At 39.8% G+C, this 14401-nt stretch overlaps 1 protein-coding gene across 11 annotated transcripts in view; it reads right to left on the reverse strand.

Moving 5' to 3' along the window:
* BPTF (bromodomain PHD finger transcription factor) overlaps positions 1 to 14401 on the reverse strand; it is an 83432-nt gene that overhangs the window by 43328 nt on the left and 25703 nt on the right. For 10 of the 11 annotated variants that reach the window (XM_090061073.1, XM_090061070.1, XM_090061065.1 and 7 more), the window contains exons 3-7: positions 7929 to 8152; positions 4796 to 5005; positions 4114 to 4299; positions 504 to 662; positions 187 to 362 (exon numbers count right to left, since the gene is read on the reverse strand). In XM_090061073.1, the coding sequence (XP_089917199.1) occupies positions 187 to 362; positions 504 to 662; positions 4114 to 4299; positions 4796 to 5005; positions 7929 to 8152 (955 nt within the window). The remainder of the gene's footprint in view (positions 1 to 186; positions 363 to 503; positions 663 to 4113; positions 4300 to 4795; positions 5006 to 7928; positions 8153 to 14401) is intronic. The other variant, XM_090061072.1, reaches the window with a different exon arrangement.

Raw genomic sequence — 14401 nt, forward strand, 5'->3', positions numbered from 1 at the left:
GTGAAAGAGAGAGAGATAGAAAGTGAGATGGGGAAGACAACCTTTGATGTGATAATTCCAGCACCCCTGAGTCTCTCAGGTACACTCACATCTTCCAATGCCAGTAGTCCTCATTTTGCTCAGAGAGGAACATTCACATAAACAGCATAATTCTGTGCTTTAGAAATTCCTAACACGAATACAAACCTCTCGGCCTTCTTTAAATAACTTATTTGCTTCATGTGCTGCAGCAGCGACCTGCTGGTTTTTCATCTGGCTTAGCTTACTATCTGGATTTCGTAGTCTGGTGACCATTCGCGTTGAACCAGGGGTACCTTTCCCTGTCCCTGGAGAATCACTTCTTTCACCATTCGATTTCTCTGCTGTGCCACCCACACAAAGAAGGTTTTAAACAAAGAAACAAAGAATGAGAATGTGAATATGGAAGTTTGCTGATTAACGTAAAAGAATTGTGAAATTTAAGAATAAAAGTCAGAACAAGACTAGCAAAGTTATTATTTTACCTGTCTCCTCTGAGGTCTGTGACCCTCTTTCGCCATTTTCAGCATCTTCAGACATCTGCATGGAGTTTAGGTCACTGCTGTTGCTGTTTTCAAAGTTTGACTGCAGGGGCACACTGGATACACTAGCACTGCTGCTGGGAATCATCTCACCAGTTTCCTCTAAAAAAGAAAAACTTGATTTTTAGAATTTTTTTTCTGTATCCAGGCAAGCTCATCTTTCTCCCCCTCTTTTTAGACATAATTCTCAAAAAAGTTGGATGAACTACTGAAACTGTACTTCTCTTCGCTAGACTGGAGAGAAATACCTGTAAGATGGGGTCTCCCATCCAAAGCACCGCATCCTTCAAAGAAGAAAGCATTTTAAAAAATTTTCATAGATTAAACAGACACACTTAAGTAAACTGCAGCCTTAAAAGGAAGTTTAATAAAAAAAAAAGGGCAGAAATATATCTATTTTGTGTGTGTGCGTGTGTGTGTATTTTTTTTTTTTTAAACATGTGCACTTGAACGTCCCTCCACTGAAGCATTTAGTCCCTGCCACAAAAGAAACTCTTGAAATCGTTCCTTCTTGGCTTCTGTGATACTCTCCTTTCTTGGTTCCCTTTTCCCTTTCTACCTATTCCTTCAAAAGACCCTTTTTAGCCTCCCAGCTTTCTGCAGCGGTCCAATAGACTGTATCCTTGGTTCCCTTCTTGTTCCTCTTCACCTTAGTTCTTGATCGTCTCATCCACAAACAAATTCAACTACAAAATCACCAGGACAGCAGTCCAGAGCTATCCATCTTTCCCAACTAAAATCTCAGCCTGCATCAATCTCTCTCAACTGGATGTCTAGCCATCCCCTTAAACTCAATCCTCTATATCCTCACATCCCAGCTATGCCTTTATTCTTCTTGAGAATCTCTCTTACATGTCTAAAACACAGTATCCCATCTATCCAGACAACTAAAACTACTGTTGAGGCCTTTTACCACATCCTTGTTCTCATATTCACAAATGCAATCTTGCTCCACTTGTATGCACACAGAATGCTGCTATACAGAGCAGAGCATTCCTAGCTTATCACTTGGACCCTTACCCCGCTCTAGGCATCCCTCTACTGGCTTTCCTCCTTCAACTGAGTTGCACAACAGCTGTTTATTTTCACTTTCAAAGCCTCTCTCTATCATTTTTCACCCAGAACTGAAGTCAGCTCCCATATCACATGGACCTTATGATACCAACATCTACTGCCCCTACGTCAGATTTTCAAACACCACCTTAGGGCTACCTCTCATGCTGCCCTTCAAGTTTGGGAGGACCACTCTAAAAAAACCACAAAACTATCCCATTAAACTTCAAATCCATCCTTAAAACACAAAAATACAGCCAAGCTGCTAATGATGCTGACCAATACTGTTTTATTCTTTCAATATACATCCCCCTGTCACCTTCTGTCTTCTATTTAGATCACAGGGTCTGAAACTGGAACTGTACATGCATTGTACAGTGCTTACTAGCACAATGCATTTCCAGTTCAAGACTAGGGCTTCCAGCCATTACAGTAACATGAATAATATAAAAAACACGTAATAAAAATCAGTACTGTGCTAGTGCCTGGAAATGAAAAAAAATGACTAGTTTGTTTGCATTATCCATAATGACGAATAAAAAACAAAATCGAAAACTGATATTTTTCACTTCAATTTTAATAAACAGAGCTACTATTAGTAATGCAAATAAGTTTTTATTTTTTAAACTGGCAGTTCCTCATGAAGTAAAGCTCTCAATCCACATTTTAAATTCACCATTTCTAAATTAGATGCAATTAGCTACCACTGCTCAGCCAGGTCCTCATCATCTAGAATTAAACGGTAAGATGATGAATATATATGTTTTGATGGGATGAGCTGAAAATTTTCAACATAAAAATGCCCATCCATATATACACTGAAAGAATATTTCCTTTAGAGCATTCATACAAATTCTACATAGCCAAGGTGTTTAGGTATGGGCATGAGAGAGACTCACTATGCATTATCCTTAACAATTGTTAGGGTATTTTTTGACAGTTAATGGCAGAAATTCAGAGTTAATGGCAGCTCTGACCACCTGGTGTTTGGGGAAGAGAAAGAAGAGGCCCCCCACATACACCCAAATGAGGAACCAAGGTCCAGAGTGGTATTCAACCAGAAGGAATATGGTTGGCACGGCAGTCCCAGTTCCTCGCACATGGGAATGAATGCCCGCTTCGTATATGCTCAGCGGGGCCCTTCCCTCTTAAGTGAAGAGCCCTGAAGCACGTCTGACTGTCAGCTAGTAAAGTATGAGGAGAGAGCTGGAGGCACCTGCTTAAACAGAATAAAGAGAAACCCATATTCCAAAGTGACACATCTGTATAAAAAAGAATTTTTTAAACAGCTAGGTAAATGCAGAAATATTTCAGAGTCACTCTAAACCTCTACACTTCCCCCATCACTTTCTGTAATATTCTTTATTTCCTTTTCAAGTGAAAACGCATTCAATACGTGACTTGTAAATGGGTGGTCTAAAAACCTTAATGTTTTTGTCCCAAGAATAAGCATATTTTCCCTCTTGGGGATGCATGCAAAACTGCTAATACAACTAGCAAACAACCTGCTAAAATAAACAAGTAAAACTGGAGGAGACTATGGTAATTTAGGACAGAAGACCTGAATATAGCAAATCACACAATAAATTAAATAACCAACCCAAAAGCATTATAGCGTGCATCAAAGACATTTTGCTTTTGAAGCACAATGCAATCCTTTCCCAGTTACAATGGTTTGAGAACAACATTCAAGTTCAGGATACTGGGTCTGCTTTTTAGTAAAACTACGGTAGTCTATCTGTAATATTGACAAGTGAAAAATGCAACTTCTGCAATTCTACATTTAATATTGGCTAATTTAAATAAACTTCTTTGATGGTAATATGGTTATGACACCAAATCTAAAACAAGTTTAACACTTCAAAATATAGGTATGGATTCAATGTACCAAATGTGCATTCTAAAATTAAAGTTGGAATATGCTATTGCTCTAAAAGTCATAGAATAAAGCAAAGCTTAAGATATAAAGCTATGAGCGCTATCCTATATAAAAGTTATCAAGTTGCATTTTATGGATTTTGGGGGTCACCCAAGAATTTTCTCCAGGCAATCTAATAAACCCATTTAAATGAACGCAAGCACTGATTTCTCACTTGTTAGTAGTTTATACAGTACACAAGTTTAGTTATTTAACGGCCATTCACAAACAAGAACTTGAAATATGGTTTTGTTGGATGTTAAACACCACTATGGTTTGCATGTGAAGAAAAAATGTTAGAAGAGAATATGCAGAAAACAGGAACACAAAGAAGCTCAGCCATAACAATTGTTGGAAGATGTGGAAGCAAATGCCAATGACAGGAAGGGGCTCTATACCCTGCACTAAATGCAAGGAAATTAACCTTGAAATGTTAGATGACAACGTAGCAGTAAAGGATGGCACTGCAAGCAAACAGCATGAGTGAACATACACTGTAAATGGTTTTAGTTGACAAACCAGAATTTAAGGAATATTAAGATTCCCCAAATTACAGAGGCATTGCTGTTGTGCCCTCTGTACCTGAGAGATCCTGGGGGAGCTCTGATGCCACCTTCTTCTCTGCCACATTGTTGCTATCAGAGGTTTCTGACTGACACCCCACTGTGTTCTTCCCTTCAGAGGAACTAGTCTCTCCTGCAGGATTTGTGGTGTTGCCATCAGTGCTTGATGTCACAGAGATACTTTTATCCCCAACGACTGTTGGCTCTATAGTAAAATGCACAACAAAAATGTAACAGTATTCTAAAAACTGGCTTAGAATATCATGTGGCTTTACCCATGCTAAGAAGCATGTTACGTCAAAATATAGCTAGTTCATCTCCACCGTAATGATAACAGTCTCTCGGGATCAAGGAATGCAAACAGACCAAAACCTACTAATTCTAATTAAAAGTAGCGTTAGAAGTCAGTCTTCTGATACTGGTGGATATGGGCTCCAGACATCTCAGAGCTAAAACTGGGCTATTTTGTAAAACAGCAGTAAAGAAGTGTATTAATTCTCTGAAAAGTGAACAAGTACAGTGAGGAAAAAAGGTAATAATGAAGCCACAAAATAGCAGTCTTTTTACGAGTAATTAAAAGAAAATCCTGGTAAGTGTTCTTAGAAGGATTATTTTTTTTATTATTAATATAACAAATTCATATCAAATGTTGCTTTTCTTAAAGGAAAATGTAATTGCTAAACCAATGCTGGATTCTTTACCTTCTGCTTTTCCTTTTTCTGAATCTTGTTCAGGTGATGTTTCCTCAGTTTTGTCCTGTAGTTGGTCTGCAGATTCCTCCTTGCTTTTTTCCAGATCTGTTGGGCCACTGTTTTCAGCCTCATTTTTGGCCTTCTCCATTTCATCAGTTACTGAATTTTTATCTTCCACTATTTCTCCTCTTTTAATTCTCAGAGCATCTAAAATTTCATCTAGAGTAATAAAAATTGAAATGCAGACAACAAGTATCAAAAGACCCTTTACAAAACCCATAAGTTTAAAATGGTAAGTCATGAAATGTCAAAGCCATCTTCATTTAAAGGACAAAAGCTAGGCACTTGGAAATAAACACACACTAAAATCTAGCTTCCCACCTTATTTTTCTGTTTTCAAACCACAGCCATTTTGAAGGCCCTTCTTGATTTCTTAGAATGAAGTAGTTGTGCACCAAACACACCCAAACCCACTTCCATTTTAATCCTTGGCTATTTTAAGCTTGATGTCTGATGCAGACATCAGTGGAAACAAAGTTCAGATGTTAAAGGAGCTGACTCAGCCCTTTTGTTCCAAGACAAATTAATTTAATTCATTTTTGTGGGGTGGGGAGCTGCACTGGTATTAAAAAATCCTCACTTTTTGGGGGGTAAAATTAGGTGTTCACAAGAATTTTCAGAAAAATTACTGAAAAATCTTCATGCAACTTGGAAATAGACCAGCATTTTTTTTAACTGCTGGCTAAAACAGAAAACAACTCTCTCTCCAATAATTTAACTCATTGTTTTATTTTGAATGTAAAGCAGAGACACGTATTTACAGAATCAGATTTGCCTCCAAAGAGGCCTCTTCAGGCTATTTTTACATTACTTACAGTGCTAATATAAATAACTTGAGCTGGCGTACAAATTTTTGACCAAATGCTTTTAGCTGAAGAATCCAGTTATGATGAATCAGCAATGTGTTCATTTCTACCCCCACCCCCAAAAATTCACAAGGAAGGTTTCTCTCAGTGTCTTTTATGAACAGATTTTCAGTTCATTTACATGAAGAATAAAAATGTGGAAAGTATCAAAGTTCACACAAGATGCAATTCTTGCTTCTCAGCCAGTAGTCACGAAGTTCTCTGAGCACTTCGCCATTGAAATATTTACTGATTATAAACGTGGGGCTGTCTGGGCTTCCCCTCCCTCCTCTGGCTTTTGCTGGCTGCCCCCACTCCAGGGGCAGGACAGTGCAGCGTGGCACAGCAGGGAGAGTGGAGAGTAAGCGCAGGGCCACGGCACAGTGAGTTAGACAGCCCGGCTATCAGTGAAGGGCACTCAAAGATGCCCTCCACCGCTTACAGCTCAGACTTCCTTTGCTGACATTCTCCTCCAGCCAAGACCTTTTCCACATGTCCTCTCATTCTTACGCCAATCCCACCTTGGCTTCCAGCAAAGTACCAATGATTTTATATGAATTGTGAAGTATGGATTTCTTTTATTTTTATGATCTCATATTCCCAGATCATTGTTTGCAGCTGCTTTGCTTACAACATACAATGACATTTTTCTAGACTTCAAAATGTTAGTAAATCAGATGCTTCAGCTAATGAAATGCCTTTCATCAACATATATAGTTTGAAACACTCAGCTAAAACCCTAATATTCAATTTAGTATGGCTGAAGCGACTTTGATGCGTCTTGTCTCTTAGAAAGAATAAAAGGTTAAAAAGGAAAAAAAAAAAAAAAAAAGCATGTGCTGTAGAATTAATTCCTTCACCAAGGTGACCTGAAAGGGGAATCTACACACTAAGTATACGAGTCATGAGCTTCACCAGGCCACATGTGCAAAGCCAGATCCAGACATAGCTTCTATACAAGTCAAGATGTCTTTTTGGGGTGAATTTCCCCTACTTGTTTTCTCTGCTTACAAGTTTCCTAAATTTTGTACTTCATTAATGCAATCCAAAGAAGTCAGATTGTACCAAGTGCCAAGTCACACTGACTTACAGAATTAGGTCTCTCTCATCAGAACAAAAAATGTATTGTGCTTATTTCTACTCTTAATCCACATTCTTAACACACACATAAAGCATATTTTTTTCACTTAATACTAGCAGCAACATTATTTAATTACACTTAAGATATTAGTTTATTCAGTAGCACTTAATTTTTGCTTTATATCAAACTGCTGGTTAGAAATTCTGACAAGTAACATTAATTTATAGCTCAGCAGCCAAGAAGAACACTGATAGCACTGGGCAACTGCAATAATAGGCTCAGACTTCAAATTTTAAACAAAAAAGATCTACAGAGAAGTGAAATATTATTAAAAATGTCAAAGCTGAATAACACTGTTAACTTACACTGACTGTCATATTTATCTTTATTAATGGTTGATAGGAAAACTGTGCCATTTCCTGGTAATTAGCAGGGATCCTGGTTTTCTCCAATGTAAAAAAATCCTCAAATTTCAGTTACATAAAAAGTTACCCAAATCCACATTTTTTCCATGATTAAAATGAAACAACACTACCTATCTATCTACCTACCTACCTGTTAGTGGTGTTTCATTTCAATCCTGGAAAATGTTGATTTGGGGTTACTTTTTTTTTTTTTTTAAACCCAGAATTGAGGATTTTTTTTTTTAAATCAGAGAAAGCCAGGAATCTTGCTAATTAGGAAGACCACTGCATACATATGGATATATCACACAGTATGCAAACAGAAGTTTAACGTAACTAAAAGTAAACAAGTTTTGTAGGCAATTCAGATATTATTTGCAGTCAATTCTATTTCCTTCTCCTCTATAAAATATCAATTTCAGAGTTAACATAAAAGGACAGTTACATTTTGGGACATTACTAATAATAATAATAATAATAATAATAATAATAATAAGTGACTTGTCTCCACTTAGTTTTTGGTAATAGACACTGCCTTTATCCAATGTATCCGTCTTAAATGCCTAAATGGCACATTACATCAAAGGCAATGGAAATGCAACCTTTACCAAGCCTATATAGACAACAGGAAGCACGTTTGCATAATGCATCTCATACTTCTTATAAACCAGAAACAGATCACTAGTTTAAAGTCAAGTCATACAACAACATTTAATATTCATTCCCACTAAGGGCAGAGGAGATATTCTTACCATTTGCTGCAGCCAGGAAAGATTTGTTGTTACCACGTGCTTTGTTAGTAAGATCTTCTGTAATATCCATATGCCGATGAACTTCCTCACGCATTTCTTCCAGAGTTTTGCAAAGATCAGCTTCCCAGTAATCTTTATCTAAGCATTCAATTAACTCTGCTAGCTGGATCTTTGTGCTATAGTACCAGATTCTCTTCTCCTTCTCATTGTCTGAATCTTCCTCTCTGGAATAACAATTTTTTAAAAAGATTTTAGATACATGCAGCAAGAGAGAGACCACTTATCCCATCCCAGACTTTTTGAAGAAATTTTAAGTAAGAAAGCCTAAAGAAGGAGGAATTGTTAACATTTGTAGTTCACTTTAGGCTACTCAAGTTCAGCACACAAGTGACTCCTTTCACCTCCAAATGTCCCTTTCCCTTCAACTTTGTGTCCCCCCGCCCTCCAAAAGCTGCACTGCCACGACCACTTTCCCAGTAATAATTTCCTCATATTTGATTCATTTAGGTTGGATATAGGATTTGTTCAATTTATTTGCAAATCATCACAATGTTAAATGCCCTGCTCCATCCAGCTCTCCTAGACAGGATGCATTATTTTGTTCAATATATTTTGATACACCAGCATCAGGAAATTTGAGGATGGGGGACACCATAAGCACACAGCATTCTGTATTACCACACGTATAGTGTACACTTGTACACAAGAGCACAAGAGTAACGGAGAAGCAAGCCCCACTTAGCTCTTGAGGATCTGGAGGTTATGGCAGTCCAACTGTTTTCTCCTCTCTACCTAAGGCTGCCCAGCAAACTTTCAACCAAACCAGATCCATAATGGGAAACTTGCTGGATTTTTCCTTACTAACTCCCCCTTCTTGTGGGCTTTTCACAAGAAAGGGGGTAACCCAGCTTTGTGAATTCAGGAATACAGAATCCTTGCAGTGATTGATCATCTATATTCAAGGACACATTCTATATTGGGAATATAAAAGTGAGCCAGATTGTCAGCAAATTCAAATATATTTAGGACAGAAATCCAAATTTCATTTAAGCTATATAATTATGAGAGGGCTGGAAGTTGCTTCAATATTACTTTAAATATTAAACTAATGCTTTTCTAAATGTTATTTCAAAATGTGTTTTTAATCTTGACAAAAGACCTGGCATATTGCAAACCTGCCATTAGAAAGGACTTACAAAAGGCAACAGAGTCTGGTTAATCAATTTACTCCTCTTATCTTTCTTCTATCATTTGAGAGTAATAGCTTAGCATATTTTAGTTTACTTTGAGAGGTTTCCAAGAAGTTGCTTATTTAAGAAAAATTTGCAGACTGTTCACATGTACCACATGTCAGAGGTATTCATTCAAAAAAAAGTTTTTATGTGGTCAGCCCTTTGCTCTTGGTCATCTCTGTGGAGTAATCCAATGCTTAGCCTCAACTGTATGTTTTTCTAGTTTAAGCCATATTTCATCTAAACCAAGAAAATGGATCTGCTCATGATAGGATCTGAAGCAGTTAAAATAAAGAGACTGTGGAAGCACAGAGGAGTGGAAATGAAAAAAACAGCACATGGGGGAAGATACAGTATTTACATAGCAAGGAAAGAGAAAGTTAGAATGGAGTACAGAATGGAAATAAAAAACACTGGCAGAAGAATAAAGAGGAAGGGGAAGTGAACACATGCCTGCTGCATTGTATTTCTTTATTGCTCTTTTGTTGGATTTCCTTGGCAGACAGCCCACTGCAATGATAAGAGTGGGAAGGGATGACAGAGCTGGTGTAGGGTCTAGACAGTCAGGTTACTGCTTACTAACATCATTTGCTGAGTGCATAATTGTTGATAAGCCCATCTTTTAATGGCATCACTATTCATCAACAGGCAGGTTTGTTTGCCATGCTGAGCTCCTGCTTTAGCTGTAAAGTACATGAGATGCTTCATCCAGCAGATTTCTCTTTATCTACCTGACCCATAATGCCACCCAGCTAGTCATCTGCTGCTGTGTGGACCATGTACTTATTTAATATAAATGCCTCCAAAGGCTGGCTTCCTTCCCTCCTCGTCTCATTTCTTCCCACCATGCTTTAGCAAGGTTCCTTTAAAAATGTCACACCAAGGTATGAAATAACAGCTTAAATCCTATTTTTTTCTTTCCATTCCAGGAACGAATATCCATCTAAGGTGCTCAATATCCATTTAAATAGTCTGCTGTGTTATGGATTAAGACCCCAGCAAAACCAGGAACCATATGAAGATAAAAGGGTGCTAAATCACAAAGGGGTAAGAGTTGATGGGGTGACCTAGGAGTCACTTTTTTAGATACGCTCAAACGCTAAGCAAGTGCTTTTCAACTGGGGAGCAACAGGACTCTGAAGTGTGGTCCTCTGAAGGTACATCTCCCTTGCACGGGGAAAAGGAGCATCTACCCACATCCACAGAGGGTGCTGCTTAATTTAGAAAGTTATGGAAAGGTGCCTCAAAAAGGTGAAAGCTGCTGTTCTAACCACTCCACTGTTCAGATCATGTATGCACAATCACAAAACAACAGGGCTGGAAAATCTGTGCGTTTTCTCCTCCCTCATGCCACCCACAGAGATTCTACAGGCGTACACAGCATTTCCTTTGGAGAAAGGGCTCATGCTGAGAAGGCTGTCCAACCAGCTGGAAACTAGCACAGCACAGCCAGAGGTCCCATCCGGCTACTCTAGCTATTATGCACTACATGAGTGAAGTTACCTTCCATGTTGCAGGGGTGCAGATTGTAGCCGCGTTGGTCTAAGGACATAAGCAGACAAGGTTCTTTGGGTAAACGCGATACCATTTCTTAGACCAAGTTGGGCTAATAAATGATACTGCATTTACCAAAGAACCTTGTCTGCCATTAGTGAGGTTAAGAATTACTTTGAAAACAGATTGAGAAGTCCTGGCAACCAACAGGCTGGCAATGCCACGAGGGCCTGCTTGTAGCCATAAGGGAGGCCCATGTGCCAGAAAATAGTTAGAAGAGCAGGAATATCTGCTATCTCCTTCAGCTTCCTGAGCTGACAGAAATGACTCAGAGGATTTACTGGTAGATTTTAAAGATTAGATTTCCAAAAGTGATAGAATTTGAGAAAACAGACAGCATGGCTACCAATTTTCGGCACAGTATTACTGAAGATTATTTGACCTGGAGGGATGTGGGCAGCGGAGTTCCCCAGGGCTCAGTCCTCAGGCCATACTGTTTAATTTCTTTACTAGTGACTTGGACAAGGGGATAAAAAGCACCTTGTTCAAATTTGCTGATGGCACCAAGATTTGGTGTGAGGTGGGTGTGCTAGAAGGGAGGGACAGGATACAACTGGACCTGGACATGTTACAGGGGTGGGCAAATGAGAATAGGGTGGGATTCACTACTGACAAGTGCAGGGTGCTGCATACTTATAGGCTGGGGAACTCCTTTCTTGAAAGCACAGTAGCAGAAAGAGATCTTGGGATCGTTATCCATTCTAAAATGAACATGAGCCACCAATGTGAGGACACAGTCAGCAAGGGTAACTGCACCGTGTCACGTATCCACAGATGCATCACGAGCAGGTCCAGGGAGGTGATCCTCCCCCTCTATGCGGCACTGGTCAGGCCGCAGCTGGAGTACTGCGTCCAGTTCTGGGCGCCGCACTTCAGGAGTGATGTGGACAACATGGAGAGAGTCCAGAGGAGGGTCACCCACATGATCCAGGGACAGCAGGGCAGACCCTATGAGAGGCTACAGGACCTGAACCTGTTCAGCCCCCACAAGAGAGGGCTGAGGGGGGATCTAGTGGCCATCTATAAACTTACCAGGGGGAATCAGCGCGGAATGGGTGAAAACCTGTTCCCCCGAGCACCTCCCAGAGTAACAAGGAATAACAGCCACAAGTTGACTGAGAGTAGGTTCAGGCTAGACATCAGGAAGCGCTACTTCCAAGTCAGGGTGGCCAGGATCTGGAACCAACTTTCAAGGGAAGTAGTGCTGGCTCCTGCCTCAGGGGTCTTTAAAAAGAGGCTTGATAGCTACCTAGCTGGGGTCATAAGAGCCCAGTATTCATTCCTGCCCAGGCAAGGGGGTTGGACTTGGTGATCTGCTCAGGTCCCTTCCGACCCTACATCTATGAATCTGTGAACCACAAAGATGTCTAGAAATGCACACCTGTACTAGCAGAGACTGCAGGTTTAGCAAGCTATTCCTATTCTCTACTTAGAGAGACATGAAAAATAAGAGCAGTTTATTTAAGCAGCGGGAGAAAACAAATCACTTTAGATACGTTACCCTCATGTCTGAAAAGAACAAAAGAAAAGAGCAAAGCAAAAGAAGTTGGAATAACTTCCTTTAATAACCAAGAGAGCTGGATAGTCTCAGCAAGACCAGCTTGTGTTTTATTACAATTATCAAAACAGGAACCAAATTAACACAAGCTGACTAGCCCACTACCTAGCTCTCTGATTTGTCAAATGACTTCAGCATTCAGAATTCCAATCACTTTAGTTTGAAGGCAACGAGACTAAAGAGAGGAATAACTGCATTTCATTCAGTAAGCAACTAAGTCTCCCCCTACCACCAAAATGATAAAGTGATGCTTTTACCCATAGTATGAGGTAGACATTTTATAATCAATTAAATTATTAACATCTAAAAAAGAATCTGTTCAGTTATCTGCCTGTTTATTTTTAGTCCCTAATTTATGATTTTCCTCCCAATGGTATTCCCCAAAATAATTCACGTATCCAACAATCCATCATGCCCTTGTCCCTTTGGATGAAGGCCTTGGTAAATGAGGTCGCCAATTCCGACTCAAAGAGCTTTAATAAGCAAAACCTTGACATCGATTCACGGGGTAAAACATGTACAGTTTGTTTTCAATTTGGCTTTCAGTTCTGTATTTATTCACTAAAATCTCAAGGAATTGTTTTTTCTGGTATCAGTACACTAAAAAATACCATCTATGGGTGAGAAAAGCGTAAATCCCATTTGGAAGAGAGTTGTGGAAGTAACAACTCTAACAGGCAAAACCCTCCTGCAAACAAGCAGTACAACTACAGGAGGACTCCGGACTCGGACAGGGAGAACTATGAAGTCCGTAAGCTTCAATTTACCTACAACATATACCCCAGAGACTAGGTGCAGCCTACGGGATGCATCTTGTGTTAATCCTTAGCTTTCCTGCTTTCATGGCTTGCAGAGAGAATCTATCAAATGTAAACTGATGTAGCGATTTCTACCCAAATCTGAAAACAGCTTGAAACAATGACTGACTTCCCTCTCCGCTGTTAATCTGATGGAATTAAGATTTGCACAAGGCAGGAAGTAACAAGGATAAGAGAAAGCCTACTTTCTTTATCTTTGTGAAACAGCGAAAGGCTGGAAAAGGAAGAGAAACAAAAGGCAGGCAGAAGTGGGTTTCACAAGAGCGGGTTTTCCTCAGACAGTAATCTGACAATAAGGCCTATTCCAGTTGGTAGAGCAAAAAAGATGCTAAAAATATCCCCTAAAATAAATGGGTTAGTGTACACATGCTCAACCCCCAGCCTGTAGAGCTATGTCATCCAGCCCACAGGGTTTGCCAAGAGTTCAAAAATTTGGCAGCAAGGTAGCAGTGGTGGCAACTGGCATTTCCCTACTGCCATATATCCAGGCTGGTGGAGAGCCCCATGGGCTGCACAATATCCTAGTTCAACGCACAGAGGCAGTGTATGGCCACGATTTGATGGTGTGGGGTTGAGGGAGGTAGGATGGGGCCCAATCTGGCTAACTGACTGGCCCCACACTGACTGGCCATCATCTGGCCCGCTGCACCAAACAGCTGAGCACCACTGGGTTAGATGGAAAGCATGGTGATGGATGACAGCAACATTTCCAACACTGATTAAAAAAATAAGTACTAGAGCATTCAAGCAAGGTATGGATTACACTTCTGGAGCCAAAAAGGTGATACTGGGTGCACTAGAGGGCTTTTAGTTTTCTGTTTCCCTGGATATGGAACTAGTTATTACCAGATATATGTGCAAATTTTATTTAGATCTATCAGCTGTTTTTGATTTGGTTGTTCATAAGATGACATAGATGAGTTGAGTAAGAGCCACTCTCAAGAGTTTCATGCATTTCCAGAGCGCAACATTTGGCAGTCCCCCTTCTTTCCCAAGGGGTTTGGCCTGGTCCAAACTCTCCCAGGGAATATTAAAAAATATTAAGGTTTTCAGAGTATGGATTGCTGGAATTTTAGTATGTTAATGATTTAATTCTGCATTTATCTTTGTGGACCTGGTTTGTTAGGGTAGGTCACTTAATCACTGCTTAGTCAAAGAACAGTGGAGCTGGACTGGTCCCAGTGGTGGCAGGGGACACAAAGAGCAATGGGCTCAAGTTGCAGCAAGGGAAGTTAAGTTCAATATGAGGAAACACTCTCTCACTAGGAAGGTAGTAGAGCACTAGAACAGTTACCCAGAGAGGTGGCGGAC

Source organism: Crocodylus siamensis, chromosome 8, assembly GCF_052110815.1.
Source record: "Crocodylus siamensis isolate JL-2025a chromosome 8, ASM5211081v1, whole genome shotgun sequence".
NCBI lineage: Eukaryota > Metazoa > Chordata > Crocodylia > Crocodylidae > Crocodylus > Crocodylus siamensis.